The following is a 23905-nucleotide window of genomic DNA, read 5'->3' on the forward strand; positions in this document are numbered from 1 at the left end:
TACAAAAAGTTCTTGACTTTCAGTTATTTTTTTTGAAATTGCCCTATTTACATGTTCCTTTAATCCTGTAAATGTAATTCACATAATTTATTGTGTACCAAAACCTCTTAATAAAAAAATAGATTTGTAATATGTACATATTAGTGGCTGCGTCCCAAGGGGATTAATTCAGGACGATGGTGGGGTATCAAGGGGTGAAGCAACACTCCAGCGAATTGATACTCAATTGACATACTAAATACTATTTATTATTTTACTTTTCTCTCTTATTCGTGTGAGGACATGTTGATGTTATAAACAAGGAATAATCTTCAGATTTTAAAAATAAAATATTCATAAAATAGAACTCTATCTAATAACAGAATTAAATATAAAATAATTTATATTCTTTTCCAATTGATAAATAAAGTATAAATATATGTATGCGCACAATATTGTATGTTTTTTTCTTTCTTTTCTTAATTTATTATTTTTGTGTAATCAGGAAAGCTTTACTTTGGTGAATTTGTTACTTAAACTTCAAGCTGTTTTTTGAATGCTTTTAAACTGAATGATTTCTTAAAATTTTTAATATTTTGCCTTTTACATAGCAAGATTCAAAGAATTTAGTTATTATGTACTTGGTAATCCTTGTTCATATCCCTAGAGGCTACTACTGCAGTGAGCCTATAAAAAGAATTGTAAAAACTGGATAAAAAGAAGAAGATATGAAAGTGTAATTTTGTGGAAAAGATTTACAGAGTGTGATTTACTAACAACTTTTGGAATACAAAAAATCTAAAATATGGCCTAATTTAAAATTTAGTATCATTGTAAGAAAATAGGAAGTTCATCTGTCTGTCTGTTGGTCTCAAAAACTATTCGAACCTCCTCTATAAAAGAAGCTTCATAGTAAGTATAACTTATATTGTATCTAATCTAATTACCCTTAATTAGAAAAAAATACTTTTTAAAAATTATTCCTCTGAACAATTCCATCGGTTTTATTTCAAAGCATATATTAAATTTGGTGAGGGGTGGGGGGAGGGGGGGGGGGGGTTGTAAACTTTTCACCTCCTTCTTTTTTAAAGTCCTAAAATTGGAATTGTCGCTGCTTTTTTTAATCTTATAAATTAGTTATTTAAAGAACCCTAATTATTCACACAAGACTGGTTACTAAAATAGAAGCTTAGCGTCTAAAAAGTTATCTTTTCCATAAAAAAAATCTGGAACAAAAAGTTGCTTATCTGTCTCTTTGTATCACTACTTCAGAAGTAAGTATGCGTGTCAGCTTTTTTTAACATGTAGAATATGTTCTATAAACATTAGTTTATTATTGTTGGTTTTTTATATAACAAAATAGTCTATAACTTGTTATATTATACTTATTTCACAAACCTTTTTTTTCTTTACATACATTTAGCCTCATTGACTTCAAATTAGTCAATAGTAAATACATTATTTTTTTGCATAGATTGTATCTGCTATTTTTTCTTTCTTCTTGTAAACATTTCAACCTTGTGTTGAAACAACAATGTTGAAAATATGATTCATTATTTTCCTGCGTACCTCCTTACTCAACATAAATATTCCTTTTTTAATCTTTCACGTGCTTAGACACATTTCATTATATTATCTTTTAATTTTTTATGTAAAATTAAAAAAGTTGAATGTACTTGATGTATTGGTATTTGGTATTTTTTTTTTAAACAGACAGTTATCTATTGTTTCTAATGGCTTGATTAAGGTTAATAAACCGTGTAGTGAACTAAACATATGTTTTAAGTCTTTTCAATGCATTTTGGTTTACTTATTGCTCATTTAGAGGATGGGTGGTGAATTTAAATTTAGCCAAAACCCAAATAACTATTCAAGATGAAATTTATTAGATCAAACGTGTTGGTAAAGTCAAACATGCATTAATTTCTAGTTGCATCAAATTTAACCGACTAAACTTTTAAGGTAAAGGAAAAAGTAAATTTGCTGAATTAAGTTTTACTAAAATTAGAATCCTATTTTCTGATATTTTAGTGGCTGTTCACTTTTAATGCTGAACTTACTATGCTTATGAAATTCAATTTTAATTTAAGTTTTTAATATTTTTGTTCTTTACTACTAATAGATGTTGTTATCCTTGTTAAAAAATCCTATTCATTGAGGAACAAAAAGATATAGGGTATATCACAATCATAAACCTATCCAAGCCCTAAAATATTATCAATAGAATTCAAAGTATAAAAAGGAAACTTTACTGAGACAGCGTAAAGTGGCAACAAAAAAAAGACGTCATACAATGAAGTTGACCAATGAGAGGCCAATATACACTGTAATTGACCAATGGTAAAATTTATACTGGCCTCTAATTAGTTATTTTATTGTATGACGTAATTTTTTGGTGCCACTTTACACTCTCTCAACTTTACTTTGAATTAAAACAGAAAATGATTTGATATTTTTGATCTTAAGCAATCTCAAAATGGCTAGGATAATTAAGATCTGTTTGTAAGGGAAGTTTAATTATGATTCTTTTGGGACTTCAGATACTCAAGGGTTTTTAAACTTAAGTAAAAGTGAACTACTAGAAAAATTTTAAATCATGTGATGTTTCAGCTTTCTAAACAAGAAAATATTACAATTACCTACTTGAACCTTGTCTGATGTTATTTATTCTCTGGAATATACATATCTTGATGCACATAATGAACAAAAGAATCAAAGTTTATTTCAATTGCATTTTTGGTTGCCATTATAATGATTTACTTTTAGTAGGCAATGCTATTCTTATGTATATTGTATATGGTCATATGTTTTCTGAAATATTTCTTAGTAAATTTAACAATACAAACTAACGTTTTTTCTCGCACTTTTTGGGAAACCTGACTTTTTAAACTGCAATTATAGATGTAGAAAAGTTATCAAAGATGAAAGCATGGTTATTATTTTTGGAGCCTTCGGCTTAAAAAATAAATCATACAAACTTTTTTCTTTGGGGGCTAAATATTTTCAGGGGTCTCCAAAATGTGTATTTTCCTTGTAATATTAATTTGATTGTAATTAAATATATTATAAATAATTTATTAGTGTCCCTCAAAATTTATCCACAAGAAAAAGCTGGTTAATTTTATGATTTCATCTTTAAATAATCTGTGAGGGAAAATTTTTAGTGGTTTTTTTTTCAGTACAAACAGGTGAAGCTCCTCTGGACTCATCGTATTTTTGCACAATGCGTATAAAAGTTTGGTATAGGTTCTAGGCATAATCTTTCTTTCTTACCACCAGGGATATAGGGTTAGGAAGGTGGACAGAAAAATTAACTTTTCTCAATTATTACAAGCAAAGCTCCTCCAGGGAAAGGAGGGAGAATATTCAATTTGTACTCTGGTTCAAACATTTTCACAACAATTTTAAGCTTTTAACAACAAAAGTTCGTAAATTAAGTTTTTAAGAAAGGCTCATTTTTAGTCTAATGTCCTATTTCTCTATTAACTACGGACACAGAAGGGTAATGTAAGCATAAATATCTTAATTTTTTATTGTTAATTTAATGCAGCTAAAAATTTACAAATGACGTCTGGGTTGCCAAAAAAAAGTGGGATATGCACTGGATTTACAAAGTTAAAAAACACCCATCCATGAATCTTAGCGGTTTCTCTTTGAGTTACGTCATAACTTTTTTTTACTTTTTAAATTAGAATAATTTCATTTGTAATTCATAATATAAAATTTAATTCTAAAAGTTGAAAAAATATCTTTTCTCTTAAATTGTAAAGAATAGAAAAATATTTCAAGTTTAACAAATTATTCAAGAGATAAGCAAAATTGAATGAATTTACCCACAGACAATTAAAATAATAATTATATGATTAAAAGCGAAGTTTTTCTATAATTAGGGATTGTCCGTACGTCACGGATATATCTTTCGTTAATTTAGGAATGTCACAATTGTCCTGTCGATTTCAAACTTTTGATGATGATTCATGTAAGTCAGGTACAAATTATAATGCAAAGCAACTCTATGTACGTCCATTTGAAACTTGACAACCCTGTTTTGTATGAAAAAATTATCCTATTCATCTTTATTTGATATTATGATTTCTAGGACATCAAATTAAACTGTTAATTATGTGATTGTTGTTAATATTTAAATTTCAGAATATAAAATGACAGAAAATAGAATTTATATAATGTAAACAAAAACAGAATGTAAATTACAAAAACAAGGTAAAAATAGACAAATTATTTCTCTTCTAAATAAAGCTTTTATAAGACTTGACGTTTATGAGATAATAAGTAAATAAAACCTCGTTAGAAAAGAATTATTAAAATTTTTCATTTTTAATTTAGATGTTTAATACAGAAGTAGCAAAGATTTTGCTGTATACAGATCATATCATTCTGGTAAGATTTTTAGTAACAAAACTACTCTATAATTTTTCTTTGTTTGGTTGCTTACTTAATACAGGGTCATTCAAGAGAAATGATTTTTTTTAAAACTTAATTATGCATAGAAAATAAAACAATTATGTAAAATCCTTTATATATTTGGAAAACCTATTATGAGACATTTATGTTTCAAATATTTGAAAATGATTATTTCAACAAATTATGTCCTAAAAACCGGTTTTTCCAAAGGCCATATTTTCGAAGATTTATTGATTTAAAGGGTGTAAAAAAATGTGCACCTTTTTGAAATTCAAATTGCTTGGCTTGTGTTAATAGTAGAAAAATGTTGTGCATATCGTTGGAATCGTCATAAGCTCTAATTTTTGAAAATATAAGAACCGTTTTTGTGCTTTTTATAGTTTAGGAGCTACGTTGAAAAAATTGAGAAAAAGGTTGAAAAGTTTTAAGAAATTGGAACATTTTACCTCGTAGCTCCTATACCATGCGTAGCACTGGAAAGGTTTTCATGTAGTAAAAAAATAGAGCTTATGACGATTCTAACGATATGCATAACATTTTTCTACTATTAACACAAGCCGCGCAATTTGAATTTAAAAAAGGTGCACATTTTTTTACAACCTTTAAATCAATAAATCTTCGAAAAAAAGGCCTTTGGAAAAACCGGTTTTTAGGACATAATTTGTTAAAATAATCATAAATGTCTCATAATAGGTTTTCCAAATATATAAAGGATTTTACATAATTGTTTTATTTTCTATGCATAATTAAGTTTTAAAAAAAATCATTTCTCTTGAATGACCCTGTAGAAACATATCTTAAATCATATCTTCTATTTCTTTAAAAGTTTAGTTTTTTCTTTTTACATTGTATAAAATTTACAGGAAAACCAAACTTTTTCTGATTTTCTCAATGGTAGAAAATAAATTTGATATTCACATAAAGAGTAAAATATACATAAAATGGCCATGGAAAGGTTTAGGTGTTTGTCAATTTCAGCTAAAGTTTAGTTTTTCATAAGGTTGAAGCTCTTTTTATTTTATTTAAACTACTAGTAGTTGACACAAATAATTGAATTTTTTTTTTTAATTTCTTAGAAAATTAGATTTTCTCATAAAATGTAGAAAAATCCAGGAATAAGGTATAACCGACAAGCGAAATAAATCTAAAATAATATTTGGGCGGGAGATATAAAGGTCCTAAATTGCATTATGTAATAACCCCAACCTCAGCTGAAAATACGCATAGGTTTCGTAATTAAAAAGATTAATTATAATTATAATAATTTTAAATTTGATATTTCTAAAAGTTTCAGAATATGATTTACTCTAATTTTAAATTTGTTATTTTTAGTTAAAACGTATTTAGCGTTCTTAATATTAACTAAATCAAAGAGTTGTCTATATTTTCAACAGTTCTACTTATTAGCTACAGGGTATAGACAACAAAGAGTTAAACTTTATTTCTACTGTTATAAAATTAGCTACAGGGTGTGGACACCAAAGAGCTGAACTTTATTTCTACTATTCTACTATTAACTACATGGTGTGGACACCAAAGAGTTGAACTTTATTTCTACTGTTATAAAATTAGCTACAGGGTGTGGACACCAAAGAGCTGAACTTTATTTCTACTATTCTAAAATTAGATACATGGTGTGGACACCAAAGAGTTTAACTTTATTTCTACTATTCTAAATATTAGCTACAGGGTATGAACACCAAAGAGTTGAACTTTATTTCTACTATTCTACATATTAGCTAAAGGGTATGGACACCAAAGAGTTGAACTTTTTTTCTACTATTCTAAAAATTAGCTACATGGTGTGGACACTAAAAAGTTGAACTTCATTTCTACTGTTCTAAAATTAGCTACAGGGTGTGGACACCAAAGAGTTGAACTTTATTTCTACTATTCTAAAAATTAGCTACAGGGTGTTGACACCTAAGTGTTTATCTTTATTTCTACTATTCTACATATTAGCTACAGGGTGTGGACACCAAAGAGTTGAACTTTATTTCAACTATTCTAAATGCAATCAACAAACTTTTAAAACTTTAAATTTTGCACATTATTTAGAACTTCTGCCGAGAGAAAGAGGAAGGGAGATATAAAGAGATTGAGAATGGTAGAGAAAGATAGAGAGAGGGCGAGATATAGAGGAAGAAAAAAGGCAAAAGAGAAAGAGATAGAGAGGAAAATATGATTTAGTTTGTCATCTTATTTCTGGAAAGGGAACTAAAATCATTGTATTAATTAACCTCTAAAAGGAATTCTAAAACGTAAAACTTCCTAAATTTTTGCTGTATAAATAATTAGGTTAGGTTAAAAAAGCATCGGTTAATGCCTAATTTAGAATTATTACAATTATGCTAGTTTATCAAGTGTGGAAATAGATTCTTCCATAGAATTTTCTACTGTAGTTGCTAGCCTACAATTAGTTAGCAAAACTACCTTACTCAGAAAATTTAGTTTTGTAATTTATTTGTCTATATCACTGTTCAAATATAAACTTTCAAATGTATATAGTTAAAAAATAAATTTCAATAGAACTTTTATTAAAGTTTGCATATACAAATTTACGCATACATGATTTTTTAGATAGATTTTTTTCTTTTAGTTAGGGAATGGACGAAAACATTATTATTTTTACCTTGAATATTGTTCTACTAAAGCGAAACAGATAGGCCTAATAAAGAAAAAAATCTGCACTTTTCATTTTATTAAAAAATTGCGCTTTGTAAAAAATTTTTATACCTTATAGTTTTATCTTTTGATCCTAAATTTAATGTAAAAGCTCTTTGGTTCTTGTGACGCTAAACTCAGGTCTTCAAATCGGTTTAAATTTTTAAAAGCGAAGCTTTTCTATAATTATTTCTCTATATTTAAGTCTTAAGACGGGTATAGTCTAAATACAGTATACAATTACATCCCCTCTTTAACCCTTACAGATCGGGCCCCAATTCCCACCTTAATAGATCGGGGGGGGGGGGTTAATATATCTCGGCTCCTGTTACAGTTAGAGACATAAAAAAAATTTTCTGGTGGTTCATGTATATTTTTGAGAAAATTACTTTTTATCATCATCGCCGAAAAACGGCAAATAACGGAAACCGCCATTTTCGGTGGTTATGGCGGTAAAACGGCGGTTGGCGGCGCCAAATAATATTTTATCTGTTTATTGTTGCTCAAGGATTTACCAAAAAAAATTAGGTTTCTACCTTATACACAAAAGTCATAATGTAGAAATTAAGATTTATTTAGAATTTTTTCTAAATTTGGTGCCACCTAACCGACTTTGACCGGACGCCACGACCGACACAGACCAGATATCCAGAGCATTACTAAACTTAAAAAGTCATGAAGTCACAACTCTCTATCTTACATACAAAAAAATGACATTTAAAATACTAGAGGGGGGGGGTCAATATGACCCCCCCCCCCCGATCTGTAAGGGTTAAATACAACGTTAGGGGCGTTTTCACTAGTAACAAATATTTCGTTTACCATTTAGACATAAATAAAGTGTTTGACGTGCATTTTTTTCAGGGAATATTGTTTATAGTCGCCCTTTTCTGCATTATATCTGTGGTTACAAGCAGCACTGTAAATAATTCAGGTACATTATTTAAATATTAATGCCATGCGTCTACATAACAGAAATATAATATGGAATTACAGCTTTAAGGGGAAGTGTATTCGGCTTTAAGTAATACACCCGAGCTAGAAATAGATCCACTTGTAAAGGTGATGTCCACAGTATGAAAAACCTGCATCATATACCATATACACCTCTTTATTGTTCTTTACCTGGATGACCCTGCTAAGTTTGTTTGATCCTGTGCCCGCCATTTTAAAAAAAAATCAATTCCCACATGTGTATTTGAAAAGTCAGTTGGTTGAAGCCTTCTATCTTCTATATAACCTTAAAGTAAATGATATTAAAAAGCTGCCCCCCCCCCCTTTTACCGACTGGTTAATTTTCAAGTTAATATTGTCTACAAACTAATGATAACAAACAAATATCTAATTTCTATGAAATTTCTATGTGGTTTTATATTTATTTAATGTGATAAGTATACATACCTACATATCTTTGTAATATAATGAAATTTTTAGATGCTGACAAAAGAGAAATAATTCAACCTGTTTCATATCATTTTCTAGGTAATATTTACATAAACACAACTACTCTACAATTATTTTATGTTTGTAGGTTTTGACCTTAAAACTTTTTACACTTATCCAGACCTACAACATAAAAGAATGATAACATCCATTAAAGTGAAGCTTTACATGAGAATTAAACAAACAATAATTAATACGATAATTTCCACTATACAATTCTTGGGGAGTTAATTCAGCTGAGCATGTTCCTTAATATACAATCCATATTTTCAAGAAAAAAAAATTGCCCACAAGCTGGTTTAACTTTTAGGCTTACGCGCGGTTTCCCTAACCCTTCTCACATAGAAAAAAAATATTTGAATTTTATAAGAAGCCCTTACTTCCAGGTTAGCCTCAGAAGTTTGTTAGAGCATAATAATCAGTTTTAATATTTTAGATGGCGACGAGGTCTGTGTATGAAATCATATCATCAATGATGGAATCTTCTCTCAAATTCTATCATTTTAATTTCATAATTAAAATAAAAGTCATGTTATGTTGAAACCAATCAAATAAATTAAAATTATGAAAACTGTTGTATTTTTGGTAAACAATAAAATTATGTAATAACAAGGATATTTTATGTCCAGGAATTGCGCAATATTTAAAAAAAAGAATACTATGCTATTAGAAGGTAGATTAAAAAGATTGTTGGATTCTTTCCCACAACTACCTACTGAGCACGGATATCCCTTCCCCCCTTTTTTCATATGCCTAACCCCAGTAAGAAGACCTAACCCCGAGGAGCTATGAAGTACCCAGTACAATCAAACCTAGCCTGAACTTAAATTGATAAATATGAACAAAAAACTAAAAACCACCCCACCATTAATATCAAATTAAAAAAAGTATAGAGATGTTTCATTGATCAAAAAGGCACTTTGAGAACAAAACGCTAATTGTTCTGTATTCAAATGTAAAATAAAAAAAAATATTTGATGGAAAAGATTATAAAAATTATTGATAATAATTCATTTAAACTTTGATGGATGTTTTATTGCATGTATATAATGTTCATATCTTTAGTAAATAGTTATAATTTAGTGAGCAAGAGAAACAATTTTTTGTATAGTCATAGTAGTACATATGTATGTAGAGTAGCTTAACTCAATTCAGCAATTCTATGACGTTGATAATCAAATGTTGAGTAACAGAAATTCCTGAGTAAATTTGTAATATCTTTCACATGAAAGCTCAGCAAGACGATATTTAGTTTCACAAAATTTTATTCAAATTATTGACATGATAATAAAGAAAAGGACCTAAAGGGTAAAAACAATGAGCGATACCATGTGAACCATATTGGTTCAGTGGTTACTGAGATCCTGCGGTACAGACATACACACATACAAATCCTGTTACTTAATTTTTGAGAATAAAAAACTATCATATATTATTTTAATTCATTTTTGATAATTAAAAAAATCTTTCACACAGCTTCAATTGATACAGAATAGCTCAAATTATTATTACTCTTTTCTAAACATTTCTCTTCATAATTTTTGTATTTTGGACACATTAATGTTGAACATCTTTCATAGTGCAAAGTAGCCTTTTCTAACAGAGTAACATTGTCTCCTAAAAAATATTGTAAAATTAGTTTGAAGTTTATTAAAAAGAAAGAGTTGTTATTATAGGCGCGGTAGACTTTGCACCATGAGCTGATTGATGGGGGATTCTCCTCTGCACATTAATATTTGCTTAGAAATAAAATAAAAAGCGGACCCTCAACCCCCAATCTCACCTAAACCTGTTCTTATTTAATTCTCACTACAACGAAATTGGTTGAAAGATAATACAGCTGTTGAGGAGATATTATAGGAGACATACAAGCAACTTGCCACTTTAATATCTGGTATTACTGTGGTAGCGGCCGCAGTTTATCAGCCGCTGCCCGAGTTCGGGTATTACGGCGGTGTGAACAGACGTGGACAAGTGTAGTTATAGAGAAGCTGTGCTTCTCTATATATCACCAATAACAGCTAGAATATAAATTAAGGTGTTGATTTATTCAAGGTTCACAAAGTACTAACTATGATACAACAGAATGCTAAATACATGGATTAGAATAATTAATTCTCAAAATCAGAGGTTAAATATATCTGTACAACAACAATAATTGGCAATAGTTATCCCCCATCCCTGAAAGGGGTGGGGAATGGCAAGATAAATCAGATTAAATACAATAAGGTTGTCAAACTATAAATACTTTAATACATGGGGGGGTTTAATGGCCCCACCTCCTTCTTAGGGGAGATCACTCGGACCGCCCGCAAGTTGGAAGCGAAGTTACTATACAATTAGGGGCTGCTGGGTGGCGAATACCACATTACAATTATGTGGCCTTGTAGAGAGTTTTTAAAAAGAAAAATACTCTTTGTTGGATGTTCATTAAAACTAAAACATGGTAAGAGGCATACTTATTGAAAGTGTAGGAACCTAAGCTTTATAAGAACAAACACGTTCTGCGTGTATAGAATCTCTTACCTACTGGAGCAACTAAGTAAGGGCAGGCAATTTTAGCTTTGACACAGCATTCCAATGGTTCACTAAAATATTTTTTCTTTAAATTACATAAAAATAAAAGAAGAAAGATTACTTATTTATCAAACAAGGAGGACTGGATTCATGCAAGGAGAATCGAGAAAATAGCCTAGCAAATATAAGGAGACAAAGCTAATATTTTAATTTTCCAATAGATACAAATGAACAGGAAGCACGGATATAAAGGGATAAGACAATGGCCAAAAAAATTAATGTACATCCCCATTAATGATACGCAAAACTACCCCTTGTGTATAACAATTAGTGGTTGTAACGTTTGGATATCCAACTTATTGAACAAACTATTGACTTTGGGGACTAGTGTTTTTTTAGAGCCCATTTCCTCTCCCTTCATGAAAGCCTGATAGATACTGAGAAGCTTTATTCGATATGAGATTTTTTAAATGATAGGTAGAAGAAGCAATTGTTGATAATAATTAAAAAATTCTAGAGCTTCTAGTACTGGCAGTAATGAGGGTCAAAGACCAACATATAAAAAATGAAGAAAATAATACCTAAACATAGAATAATATGAATTTAAGCTTAATCTTTGAATATTTGTCTTTTCAGCTATTATCCCAGTCAACCATACATCGTCTATCCAAAACACCTTCAAAATAAAAATTTTTAAAAAATATTTATTTACATTGGACGTACATACTTTTGGTTTTACTATAAGTACTATAGTAATGTGGTATTCGGCAACCGTGAGCCATGCCTATGGCACCCCTGACCGGGGTTCGGGAGAGGGCCAAAGGCCCTCCCCCGAGTCCTGGGGAAGGGGTCTGCCGACCCCCTCCCTATGCCTAAAATTAATGATTGAATCTGACAAGCTTTATTATGGTTAAGCTGCATTGTTAATTCCCCCCACCCTTCCCAGGGATGGGGGATCATTATTGCCCAAACTGACTATTGTATATGTATTATAATGCTTTTATGTTATGATTATTTATTCCTATCTGTGTAACTATTGTTTGTTGTATATAACTTTAGTAATCCTTAGACCTTCAATAAAGGAACAACTGAATAGATGCTGTTTGTTATTTAGTGATTGTTAGAGAAGCGTAGCTTCTCTATAGTAAGGTGTCCACGTCTGTCGCACTGCCGTAGTCTTTTCGAACTCTGGTGTCTGCCATTTATCCTAGGCGGATACCACAACTTTTGGTGACAGCTGTGTGAGATTACGGCAAACCACAAGTGTAGAGCAGACGCGCAGCTGAGGCTAAGGTACTCCCAGCAGTGAAACTGGCAAAACTGACACAAGCAACCTGAATTACCCACCCTGGATAGCAAGGTCTAACTCTGCATCCGGCAGTTGTGGAAGTGAAACAGCGAAACTTGACGGAGAACCGCGAGAAGCGCCGACATCTAACGGAGAATTGAGCGCTCAAAGGGCTGAAACAGGCCTGCGGACTGGCTGAAACAGGCCAAATAAGTGCAAACGGCTGAAAATAGGCCAACATTTACTGCAAGAGATAGCAGGATCCGAACCAGCGGCGCTAGCAGGACGGGAAATTCCCTGCCGCCATCAGCCGGATTCGGATACACGGCGCTGCAGGACGGGACATTCCCTGCCGCCGATAGGCTGAAACACACCACATAGCTGCGAGCTGCGAGCCAACATACGAGTGTAGTGTACCAAAGCAGAGAAAACTACGTCAACTCCAAGTATCCTGAGAGGCTACAGCGCAGCCACCCATCTAGAAAAGCAGATATTATATCACATTGTAGGGATTACCACCCTAGTGTGATGGTTAAACAATAGATTTATGAGCAAGGATTGGCAAACAATTTGTTGTGTATTGTGATAAAACTAAAAATAGAACAGGCTTGGATTTGTTGTGTATTGTGATAACAACTAAAAATAGAACAGGCTTGGTAAGCAAATCTGTTATGTATTGTGATAAGGCCAAAAATAGAATCTAGATGTAATATAACAATGCCTTGATAAACAATCTAACCACCCAAGCCTCCAGCACAACAAAATACACCCCTTATTCCAGAGGAAAGGGAGGGGCCCACTCTCCATTGAAGAAAATACAATCAAGGTGACATAACAATAAGCCTAGGATTAAGGAGAAAGGGCACCATTACCTCATCACACAGTTACCTCAAACCCACAGCACTCCCCCCTTCCTCACCGGGGGAACGGACGGATTTACCCCGTCCCCTCACGCGCTTCCCCCCTCCTACCCACACTTGACTAAGTCCGCCCACGGTGTGGAGCTAGCGACCGGGAAAACAGAGCGCCATTTACGGGTCGCGCAACGGAGTTCGGGAAATATCATAAAATTCAACGGACAAAGCGGACCAATGAGAGAGCGAGTTGAGGGATAAGTGCGCGTTTTACCTGTGTGCGCGGATTTGACGGTGCGTAAGCGCGCTACAAGGAGAGGAGATTTCACGCACACACACACACACAGGAGCGGAGCTACTCAATAGCATCTAACAGAGATATTTTTAGAAAATAAAGAATTACAAGCTTCTCCCTCCTATCTATAGTGTGATAAAGGAAAACCCAATCAGTTCCTGACAGCAGTTCAGACCCTCAACAGCTATCTACCCCTACCAGCCTACTCTACAACCTCAGAATAAAACTAGTGATAAGTACAGCTAAGTTATATCTTTGTAACTAAACTACCAACCTGATAAAACAGTGTTGGCTGCTAGGCTAGAAAGCCTCAAGTGATAAACCATTTATAATATTGCCTTATAACTTTGTGTCCCGCCGTTGAACCGTTGACCCGATGGAACAGCCGCAAGCACCAGGAGGCGACCAAGCCCAAGGATGGCTCCAGGATGACCCCCAGCCGGCTCCAGCCGAGTACCGCAAGCTGATGCTGAGTAACCTGCCAGAGTACAGAGGACCGCCCAAGCAATCCTGGAGTTCCCACATCCGCAGACTCGAGATGTCATGGGCGGCTTACCGCGTGCCGCCCCATGACACCCTCAACCGCCGCAACGCCCTTTTACTGTCACTGGTAGGGCAAGCGGCGGAAATGGCTTCTCATCTGTTTGGCGAGGCAGGCCAAGCCTTGACATACGAACAAGTCAAGGCCGAGTGTGAAATGTTATTTCGTCCCGCCTTTGAATCCCAGACTTTGAAGCAAGCCTTCAGGGATTACAGGCAACACTCGACAGAACCTATACAAGCATACATATCCACAAAGTGTGCCTTGTATAGGGAGGCCTACAGCCATGAGGATCTCGAATTATTAATCGATGAATTAAATCGTGGCATTCGTAACACTAATGTGAAACGTGAAATGATGAGTCATGAGATCGCCTCTGTACCTGAGTACACGAGGCGAGCCATGTTCACCGTCACAATGATTACCAAGCAGCTGAAGGAGGGTGTGTGCCTAGTGGACGCCACCGACGGGCTCACGGGATCAGCCAGCGTCCAGTTGCCCAATTACGACGAGTCGGAGCCAATGGAGATTGGCGCCTTGGCTCCGGGTCTCCACCAGATGGGGAAGGTCGCTCCAGATGACAAGATTCCAGGCCGCTGTTTCCGCTGCCAAGGGAAAGGCCACCGAGCTCGAGACTGCCCGACGCCTATGGAAGTCAGCCTAGAGGAGAGACGCACCCAGCCACGCCGTGACCGTCCTGCCAAGTGCGAGCGTTGCCACTATGCTGGCCATACGGCGGCCGAGTGCAGAGCTGACTGGGACCAGGTAGCCGGCCGTAGGCGCACCGCAGACAAGGGTGCTCCCCCAGGAAAGCCCAGCAGAGTAGCCCACATGGAAGGGAGCGCGCCCCCAGCACCACCGCAGCAAGCAGCCGCCCCCAACGCAGCGGGCCGAGCCGACGGAATGCCGCAGTTTGGGACCGTTCCAGCTAGAATCAACGTCCTGGGAGGCGCGGCTGAACCCAACCGGGTTGGCCTGGGCTTCAGTCTCAACCACCTGGGGCTGGAGTTTGTGCAGCCCAACAACATTGCCGAGCCAGAAGTTCTGAGGCCCCAGCCTTTTAGCCTAAACATGATGGGGCCTGCCTGACCGAGCCTACCCAGCAAGAGTGGAGGGGCGCTACCCAGCGTCACTGAGACGGTGTACGGGGAGGCCCTGGCGGCCGTTGAACGAGAGAGGCAGGAGGCGCTAGCCAGGGCATCAGAGTTGATGTATGGGGCGCCACCCGGCGCCGCCACCTGCGATGACTGGGGGGTGCTATCCAGCGCCTCCCACCTGGTGCCTGGGGCAACAACCGTCGCCGCCACCAAGATACCTGGATCCTGGAACGAGCCAGCGGTGCTATCCAGCGCCTCCAACCTGGTGCCTGGGGCGACAACCGTCGCCGCCACCGAGATACCTGGATCCTGGAACGAGCCAGCAGTCCCAGAGGAAGGGGTGACACCCGTCACCCCCAGCCAGCCAGCGCCACCAGCCTGTAGGGAGAGCCCAGCTATACACCATCCAGCGCCCCCTGCCAGCCGAAGGAACCCAGCTGCCCAGCACTTCCAGTCGAACCAGGATAAGTTAAATTTAACAAATGTGTTGTACCCAAACTATTGTAAAACCCCAACCTTGCCTGTGCCCCCTGCACCAGAGGCTGGGGAGATTGAAATTTGGGGATATAAGGACTTGCCTGTGCCACATGCACCTGAGTTCCTAGGGCAGGGGAGGGACGTGAGTCAGGGCGAGCCTGTGCCACACGCACTTCAGCCCCATGACACTGGGCATGCCATGGACAAGGGAAGGGACCCCTTGGGGCTAGGGGAGCCGACACCCAGGCAAGCGCCAGTCGCCTGCCAGTCTGTCATTGGGGAGGGTATCGGGGTGCCCCGAACACACAAAGATAACGCTCAATGGAAATTTGTATCTAGCCAGGAGCAGCCCAGCCGTGTCCAGCCCCAAGAAGCAGCCGTGACCCGAGCCGAAGATCCCCAGCCGCGTGCGCGAGGTAGATGGCTGTCTGGTAGCTTCTCACACTGGTGGATGGTCCTGTGGGGACTACTGCTGGCAGCCATGTGGCCTACAACTAGCTACGTCCTGGTAGGGTGGGACTGCGCCAACCCCACCCACGTCACAGCCTACAATAAGGAAAAGATGTGTAGCACGGAACCGCTACACCAGGAGGTGCCCCTGGGCCATGAAGTACATGTCCTGCAGCAAGTCAAGATTAGGGAAACAACAGGATACAGTTGTCAGCTCACTGTGTCCCAGTGGACATTCAGGTGTGGGGTATGGGGTCACCTCAAGGTGACCTCGGTCCCCACCCTCATGAGGCCAACCAAGATCGATCCAGAAACGTGCCGAGACCTGGCCAGGAACCGAGTCTACACGCTGCCAGGCAAGACCCAGCCACTGACGTTCCAGCTGAACCATCCCCTGTTCTTCACCCTCGATATGGTGGGCGCCCTGGTCAACAGCCCCGAGGGGGTGGGTTGTGAAGGGGAGGACGTCCACTTCGAGGGCCAGCTGTACCGCAATGAATTAGTGCTCCAGGAACGACGGCTGCTGGTCAAGGAAGAGACCTACGTAGTACAGGATGGACGGGTGGAGTCCCAATCTGACCACCTGGCCTTAGAATGTCCCCATTCTGAGCTGTCTTGCATCACTGGGGAAGCAACCTACGTGTGGGACCACCTGGGGAGGGATTGCCCCTTGAGGCTGATCCGCAGCCTCCAGCCTAGCCTAGTGATGGATGCGTTCCTGGTTGACCATCAAGCCCAGTTTTTCATCAACATGACCAACCCCACCTCAATAGTGAAATGCAACTTTGAGGCCCATGCCACCAACCACCCAGCATTGTTCGTGGCAGCTGACCCGGCCGCGGCAGCGCTGCCCAGAGTATCGGCCAGGGATGTGGATGTCCCCCTGCAGGCCCAGATACATGCAGGTTACATTGGATTCACCCTGGAGACACGCATGAAAAGCACAGCGGCAGAAGAAGTAGCGGCCAACTGCTGGAAGCTCCAGCAACTAGACCCGGCCCACCCGGTGCGTGTCCAGGGGAGCACGTTCTCTGTACTGAGGGGAGATGTCCTGCTCCAGCTTACCTGCCAACGCAACAAATACGTTGTCCGTGAAAGCAAGGAATGTTGGGACAAAGTACCAGTGGAACCCACAGGATTTGTAGATGCCGTGACACGGGTGTATAGCGGCCACGCCACCAAGATTCCCTGCTCCTCCACCTACCCCCTGACTGTGCATGCGGAGGAAGGCTGGATAGAACTAACTCCCGCACCTAAGAAAAGGCCACCCCCGCTGGATACGCCCAAGCAGCTGCTGACAGAACCCTTGGATGACTTTAGTTCAGGAGGCTTGTATTCGCAGGCTGAGTTGAACGACTGGCAGCAGCTGCTAGCATTCCCAGCGTATAAAAGCGCCATGCTGACTGGCCTGTCCTATGGCTCGTGCGTTCAGCAAGGTAGCTGTTCGGCCACTGGAGACCATGGGATCGTGTCCTACAATATCGACCGACTGGCGGAGGAAGGAGAGGCCGCCCTGGATGTCTGGGCTGGGTTCAGACAAGCTATTCACGAGTGGGGAGATGGCGCAGCCATACTGTGCTTACTGTTGTTGATCCTCAAACTGCTGGGGGATCTGACCATCATTTCCCTGGCAGCCGCACAAGGAGGTGTACGGGCCGCCATGAACGCGATGTCACAAGTGTTCCTGTACCATCCAACCTTGTACAGGAAGGCCTTGGCCAGAGCCCGGCTCACCCATGCCAAGTCTCGGGACTTTTCAGTAGACTGGGATGCCATTCCCATTGGCCGGGAAGCCGCCGAGGAAATGGTGTCCATGCAATCAACCGAGAGCGGGCATGACCGCCCAGGCAGACCTGGACCGCCCTCTGGACGACCCCGCGGCCCCTCGGGAGGCCAGGCTGCCGCTCAGACGGTCAACTTGGCAGCCAGTGCCCCAGCCGCTGCCAACAACAACCAGAATGCCCCGCTGCTGACCGGCCCCGCAGCGGCTGTGCCCCACGCCAACCTGACACCTGCCGGCGCCGAGCTACGTGTCCAACCAAAGCCAGCCTCTACCTTCTATCCCACGTTGGGAGCCCATCAGCCCTGAAACAATTCACCACTAGGATTCCATTGAATCATTATCATTTGTAAATATCTTAGCCCTAAGGAGCGGGCCGAAGGCCTCAACCACTGTCGGAAGTCTGGCAGGGAGACCCCCTCCCAGCCTTCCGAGGGGAGAGTTGTGGTATTCGGCAACCGTGAGCCATGCCTATGGCACCCCTGACCGGGGTTTGGGAGAGGGCCAAAGGCCCTCCCCCGAGTCCTGGGGAAGGGGTCTGCCGACCCCCTCCCTATGCCTAAGATTAATGATTGAATCTGACAAGCTTTATTATGGTTAAGCTGCATTGTTAATTCCCCCCACCCTTCCCAGGGATGGGGGATCATTATTGCCCAAACTGACTATTGTATATGTATTATAATGCTTTTATGTTATGATTATTTATTCCTATCTGTGTAACTATTGTTTGTTGTATATAACTTTAGTAATCCTTAGACCTTCAATAAAGGAACAACTGAATAGATGCTGTTTGTTATTTAGTGATTGTTAGAGAAGCGTAGCTTCTCTATAGTAAGGTGTCCACGTCTGTCGCACTGCCGTAGTCTTTTCGAACTCTGGTGTCTGCCATTTATCCTAGGCGGATACCACAGTAACATCTCAATTAAGTTTGTAAGTATTAAAAAAAATCATTTATGATTTGCTCACCTTCCCTTTTGTACTAACTTAGTAGCATACAAAACCTAACCATTGATAACCTTAGCTTTTAATAAATCAATATATACCTTCTGCATCCAATATGGTTCCAACACTGAATTTACCAAGGCTGAAAAAAGATATGTTATTAGTAATTTTTTCTCTCAAAAATTATATTTATACACTGATTTAGTAAAAATTTTCATTTTACCTTCAATTTGACATGTATAACAACTCAATACATTTTGTAGAATGTTTATAACAGTTTTCTTGTTTGTTAGATATAACCAACCTAAATAATGAAGTAAATAATTGGCGGTTTCCCTTAAACTGCTCAGTCGAGCACCAACTCACTTCCCCTCCCCCCCCCCCCTATTTTGAATGGGAGAGGAGGTAGTTTTTCGTGTGTTTTTACTTTAGTTCAAGTTAGAGGGTATGTAGGTACTGATTAGCTAGCAGGGTTAGGTCACCTCAGGCAAATCCCCAGGATAAGGATCACTACAGGGATTAGGCAAAGGGAAAATAATTACCTCTCCGTCCCTTGATTTTAACTTATTTTTTTAAAAAGGAGGTGCATTTGTGCTTGCTAGGCATTTCGTAGGAAAGCCCTGAATAATTGCTTAATTTCGTATTCGCGGCTAAATGTGATTACTCTAAGAAGAGTTTTTATTTATCACATCGTATTATAGACAGCTTTCCTCTATCTATGATTTATCAATATATCTGAGAACCAGTTCTAATCTAGCGGATATTAATCGGTTTCGAAGCCATAATATACAATATTAATAACTAAAATTAAAACTAGAATTAAGAAACCAAAATTGTGTTACCTGACAAAAAATCTGGGAAATAATGTTGATTAAATTCTTGTTTAGTGACAAACCATTTACTTGAAGAGTCTCTTATTACTGGCAGCTGGACCTTCATATTTGATAATGAGTCAAATAGATGAATTATTAAAGAAACCAGTTGCTTCACTTTTTCAATATAAATCCTACAGTTATGGTCCAAACTTTACAACATTTCATCTAGCTTATGCTTGTGCAAGGGCAAAAATATCTTAAAATTTTATTAGTTTTGAACCAAATTGTAGGGATTTTTATAAAGAAACATAGAGTTTGATCATATCTATTTCTTCTTCTTTACAAATAAAAGGAATTTTAGAGAAGTAGGTTGATAAAACAGAAAAGGATGAAAAAAATAACAAATATAAGAAAGAAAAAAAAATATTAAAGAAAAATTAATGTTAAAATGAAGAAAGAAAATCAACATAATTAATAAAAATTTTCTACAATTAAACTGTTGCATACTTAAAAGTGCAATTATTCCATACATTTCATACAGGGTGTAACAACTCAGTTGATATGTATACAGTAAATGTATTCTTCTATAAAACCAACCTGCAACCTTCCCAACATCCAAAGATTTTGATTTATTGGTTTATTCCTTCTTGCCCTGTCCAAAAATGAGGGAAGATGAACAAATATGTCGTCGTCCATTTTAATAAGCTCAGTCATGTTATCACAGTTTTTCACAGCCCAAGTTAATCCTACAATGAAAAAGAAAAGAAATATGAAGACTTGAGCAAATTCATAATAGCCAGGGCAATACCTTTTTTGGATAATAATAGTAGAGTAATTACAATACCCGAAAATATATATAACAACAATCCTGATTTTAAAAGCGAAGCTTTTCTATAATTATGACCGTCTGTCTGTCCGTATGTCCGTCCGAAACGAATAGTTTTTTTCATTGATTTAGGCATGGTAAAATTGTCCTATCGATTTCAAACTTTGCATGGTGGTGATTGGTAGTGCAACAAAGTACAATATTATAAGCGAAGTATCTCTATAATCAAGCCCTAAAAATGTAAGTATGTCCTTGAACATTATCCTATACATATTTAAGCAGTACTTCAACAATTTACTCACACTTTTGTTTGGACTTTTGTACATTTACATTCTGATTATTAAGCTCTGAAACTCTACAAGTGTTAATGTTCGTTTTTCCTACCGTTTCAAAGCTTTTGCTTTCATGGATGTTGTCATCCTTGTTTACATTTATGTTAAGAATAAATGTTTCTTGCAATTATACTAAATTTTTCGCCTTGTAATTATAAATGTTACCTATAACATGTTTATAAGATAGATTCCTATAATTTTCTTCTAAATTTACGACTACAATATCATTGTGTTTTTCAAATTCATCCTGAAAAAAATATTAGTGAGATAAATTATCTTTTTAGTTTTGCTTCTAGACGGGTATAATCTGCAAATTTTAATATCCGCGAAAAGCTTTCTATAATACGATGAGATACATAACTATTCTTGCAAAAGCTTTTAATTCTTATCTTTGTGAGAGGGGTTGGGAGGGGAGGGGGGGGGGTGTTGTAAAAAATTTAATTCAGAGGGAGGTAACAAAAGTGCTGCACTAAGGGAAAAGAATCTCTCTTCGAACATTTGTGCCTGAAAATCTAAAGGCTTTGAAAATTATTTGGAAAATTATAAAGATGAGCGGGGGGGGGGGGTCGTGTTAGAAGTATTAGATAACATTAAGACACATTCACCAACTTTTCTAATTTACCTGTAATAGATTCAAATTTGTACAACTGCTGTCCAGAAAGAGAATAAAAATTCTCCTGAAAAATAAAAAAAATGAAGTCATGTTTAATGTACAGTACACCAGTTTTATAAAAGGACAATGAAAGCAACGACTACATAATAATTCAATACTTGCTTTTTGTTTTTGAACATTTTAGTACATAAACTTCATGATTTATTTTGATAGAAAACCGAAGAAAAGTATAAAAATAGGAATTTGTTTAGATATCAAGCTGAATTTAAAGTTATTATATAACAATTTCACTGAGGCTTACACGCAGTTGACGCGCAGCTGTGCCTTACTTGGTTTTTGAAGGAATATTGTAAGAACTTACTTGTAATTTGATTCATTTAATTTTGATTGTGTCCAAGCTTTTCGTTGTCCATTTCTTAGTTCTCTATTACAACAGTGAGAATGTACTAACGATTAAATAGATAATGATTAAAAACAGAGGCGTGTAGAAGAGTTGTTTATCGCGCATCCACTCTATGATTGGTGTATGTCTGATTATGTTTAATGGAAAACAGACGTTTAACATGAGTTTTAATGAAGAAAACTCATAACTTAATTATAATCAATAGAATCAATTTCATATTTCTAGCTTAGTTATGAAGAGACTGTTATTTTATTTTTAAAACCCAAATCTACACCATTTACAGAGTAATAGACAATGGTAAATTTAAAAGCAGATATTTTTTGTTTATGTAATTATTTTAAAGGAAAATTCAGCAATCTATATTTAACACTGTTTAGAAAATCACCTTTCATTACAAGAGTAAGTAAATAATCTTCACTTGAAATTTCAGAAATCAAACGTATGATATAACTTTTTAAAGCATAGAAAAGGCACGATTCCAAAAATCCTATAATATAAAGTAGCAAGGTTTTTTCTGTCTGAAGCTAAAGATTTTGGAAACTACTAGTTCGAATAGATTATGTTTTACAGGGAAGCTTGATAAATGTCTTAGGATTACGTTGGGCTATTTTTTACCTTCTTTGCCCTACCCTATTAGCAAGGGGCGAAATAACTAATAAGAAAATATATTACCTATTATTATTCCTTGACTAGAACAAATATTAGGCTCCATCAAAATTAATTCTCTGTACTCCATTGAAGATATCTAAAAAAAAATTTATGTTAATAAGGTATCTTTAGGGGATAAGTCAACTAATAATAAATCGATATACAATATACATCCCCAATAATGATAAACAAAATTGCCCCTTATGTAGATTTGGATTCTTGGTAGAAAATTTTTGACCATTTTTTGGGACCAAATAATGAAGATTCAGAAAAAGTACCCATAGTTTTTAAGTCAGCGAATAGGATAAAACTTTGGGTACAATCTTAATTATGATATCTTCTCCCTTCCTGATGTTCAACAAACAGAATCGAACGACAAACAAAATCAAATTATGTATGACAACAAAATAGAATATGTATCTAGAAGAAAGTTACACTTACATAAACTAATCTTAAATCATACCTCCATTTTACTTTGTCCTAAGCCTCCAGGATCATAGGGTTTTCCATAAAGTACCAAAACAGTTGAATTGTATATCAATATCAATAGTAAAGCTGCACTAAAACCTTTAAAAATAGAAGTAGATAAAATTTTCTATAAAATGGAAGTTTCAGTACATAGAACGTTCAACATTTTTTTTTTTTAAACTTAATTGGGTAATTTGATAAATCAATAATTTTAAAAGTAGCATTTTATTGAAAACTAGCGGATGCGCTCCCAGCATCTAGGAGCTATTTATTCGAAGGAGTAAAGAAAGTAGGAAAATAGCCTAAAACCATCTAGAGGCCTATATGAAGTTCGGCTCAGTAGTTATCGAAATCTTAAGCTACAGACAAAAAAAACCTTACTACTTTATATAATAGGATAAATGATTTTCTTTTTAAATAATCAATACAATTAGCAAAATAGCCCAAAAGATTCCTAATCATATAAATAATTGGGTAAAGTTCCTTTCGTGGTAATGCCTATTAAGGGGCGTTTCGTCGTATTTTCACATTAGTTTTTTTAGGTCATATCCGAATATTTTTTTCAGTATCGCTTCAAAACCGATTAATCTCCGGTGGATTAGAACCGGTTCTCAGCCATACTAAAAAATCATGTATATCATCCTATTACATCCAGTTTTCTACGAATATTATAATGAGATTATTAAAACACACCTTTCTTATAACTAAACTTCATTTTATTTTTCACTTTGTAATTTGACAATGAAAGAAACAATTATCTAGAAAATACAATGATGATAACTAAATGTTAACTTCCTCACAACAACTAACAAATAATTGTTTTGGAACTTTACTTGAAATATTATTAATACCATATGGCTATTGGTCAAATTTCTTGTCTAAATTTTCATGATAATATATCATTATTATCATAATCAACGAAAAAATCTTTTTATTTACTCAAAACATGTTGAATTTATACGTTTTCTTACATGTTAATATTTAGCCCTATAAAAAATTCTCACCAAAGACTAACTATTTCTTAATTATGAGATTTCGTCTTCATTTTCTA

The 23905-nt window shown here is 36.7% G+C and overlaps 1 protein-coding gene and 1 long non-coding RNA gene across 2 annotated transcripts; one reads left to right on the forward strand and one right to left on the reverse strand.

The window, feature by feature from the left end:
- Window positions 1-4129: 4129 nt before the first annotated feature.
- LOC145330553 (uncharacterized) lies at window positions 4130-9079 on the forward strand. The gene is made up of 5 exons (XR_013883458.1): window positions 4130-4200; window positions 4324-4377; window positions 7930-7999; window positions 8500-8547; window positions 8945-9079. It is a non-coding gene; the product is annotated as an uncharacterized LOC145330553 (long non-coding RNA).
- An 873-nt stretch (window positions 9080-9952) lies between these two features.
- LOC145330554 (beta-1,3-galactosyltransferase bre-2-like) lies at window positions 9953-23652 on the reverse strand. Its single transcript, XM_080175174.1, has 13 exons — window positions 23548-23652; window positions 22850-22953; window positions 22411-22483; window positions 21697-21781; window positions 21345-21399; window positions 20888-20969; window positions 20162-20310; window positions 19592-19682; window positions 18973-19053; window positions 18851-18891; window positions 11607-11701; window positions 11035-11096; window positions 9953-10125 (listed from the first exon to the last, which is right to left on the reverse strand). Exons 1-13 carry the CDS (start codon window positions 23567-23569, stop codon window positions 9977-9979), a joined length of 1089 nt encoding a protein of 362 aa, XP_080031300.1. The 5' UTR covers window positions 23570-23652; the 3' UTR covers window positions 9953-9976.
- Between the last annotated feature and the right edge of the window lie 253 nt (window positions 23653-23905).

The sequence above is a fragment of the Acartia tonsa genome, chromosome 10, assembly GCF_053477335.1.
Source record: "Acartia tonsa isolate MP-2025a chromosome 10, ASM5347733v1, whole genome shotgun sequence".
NCBI lineage: Eukaryota > Metazoa > Arthropoda > Copepoda > Calanoida > Acartiidae > Acartia > Acartia tonsa.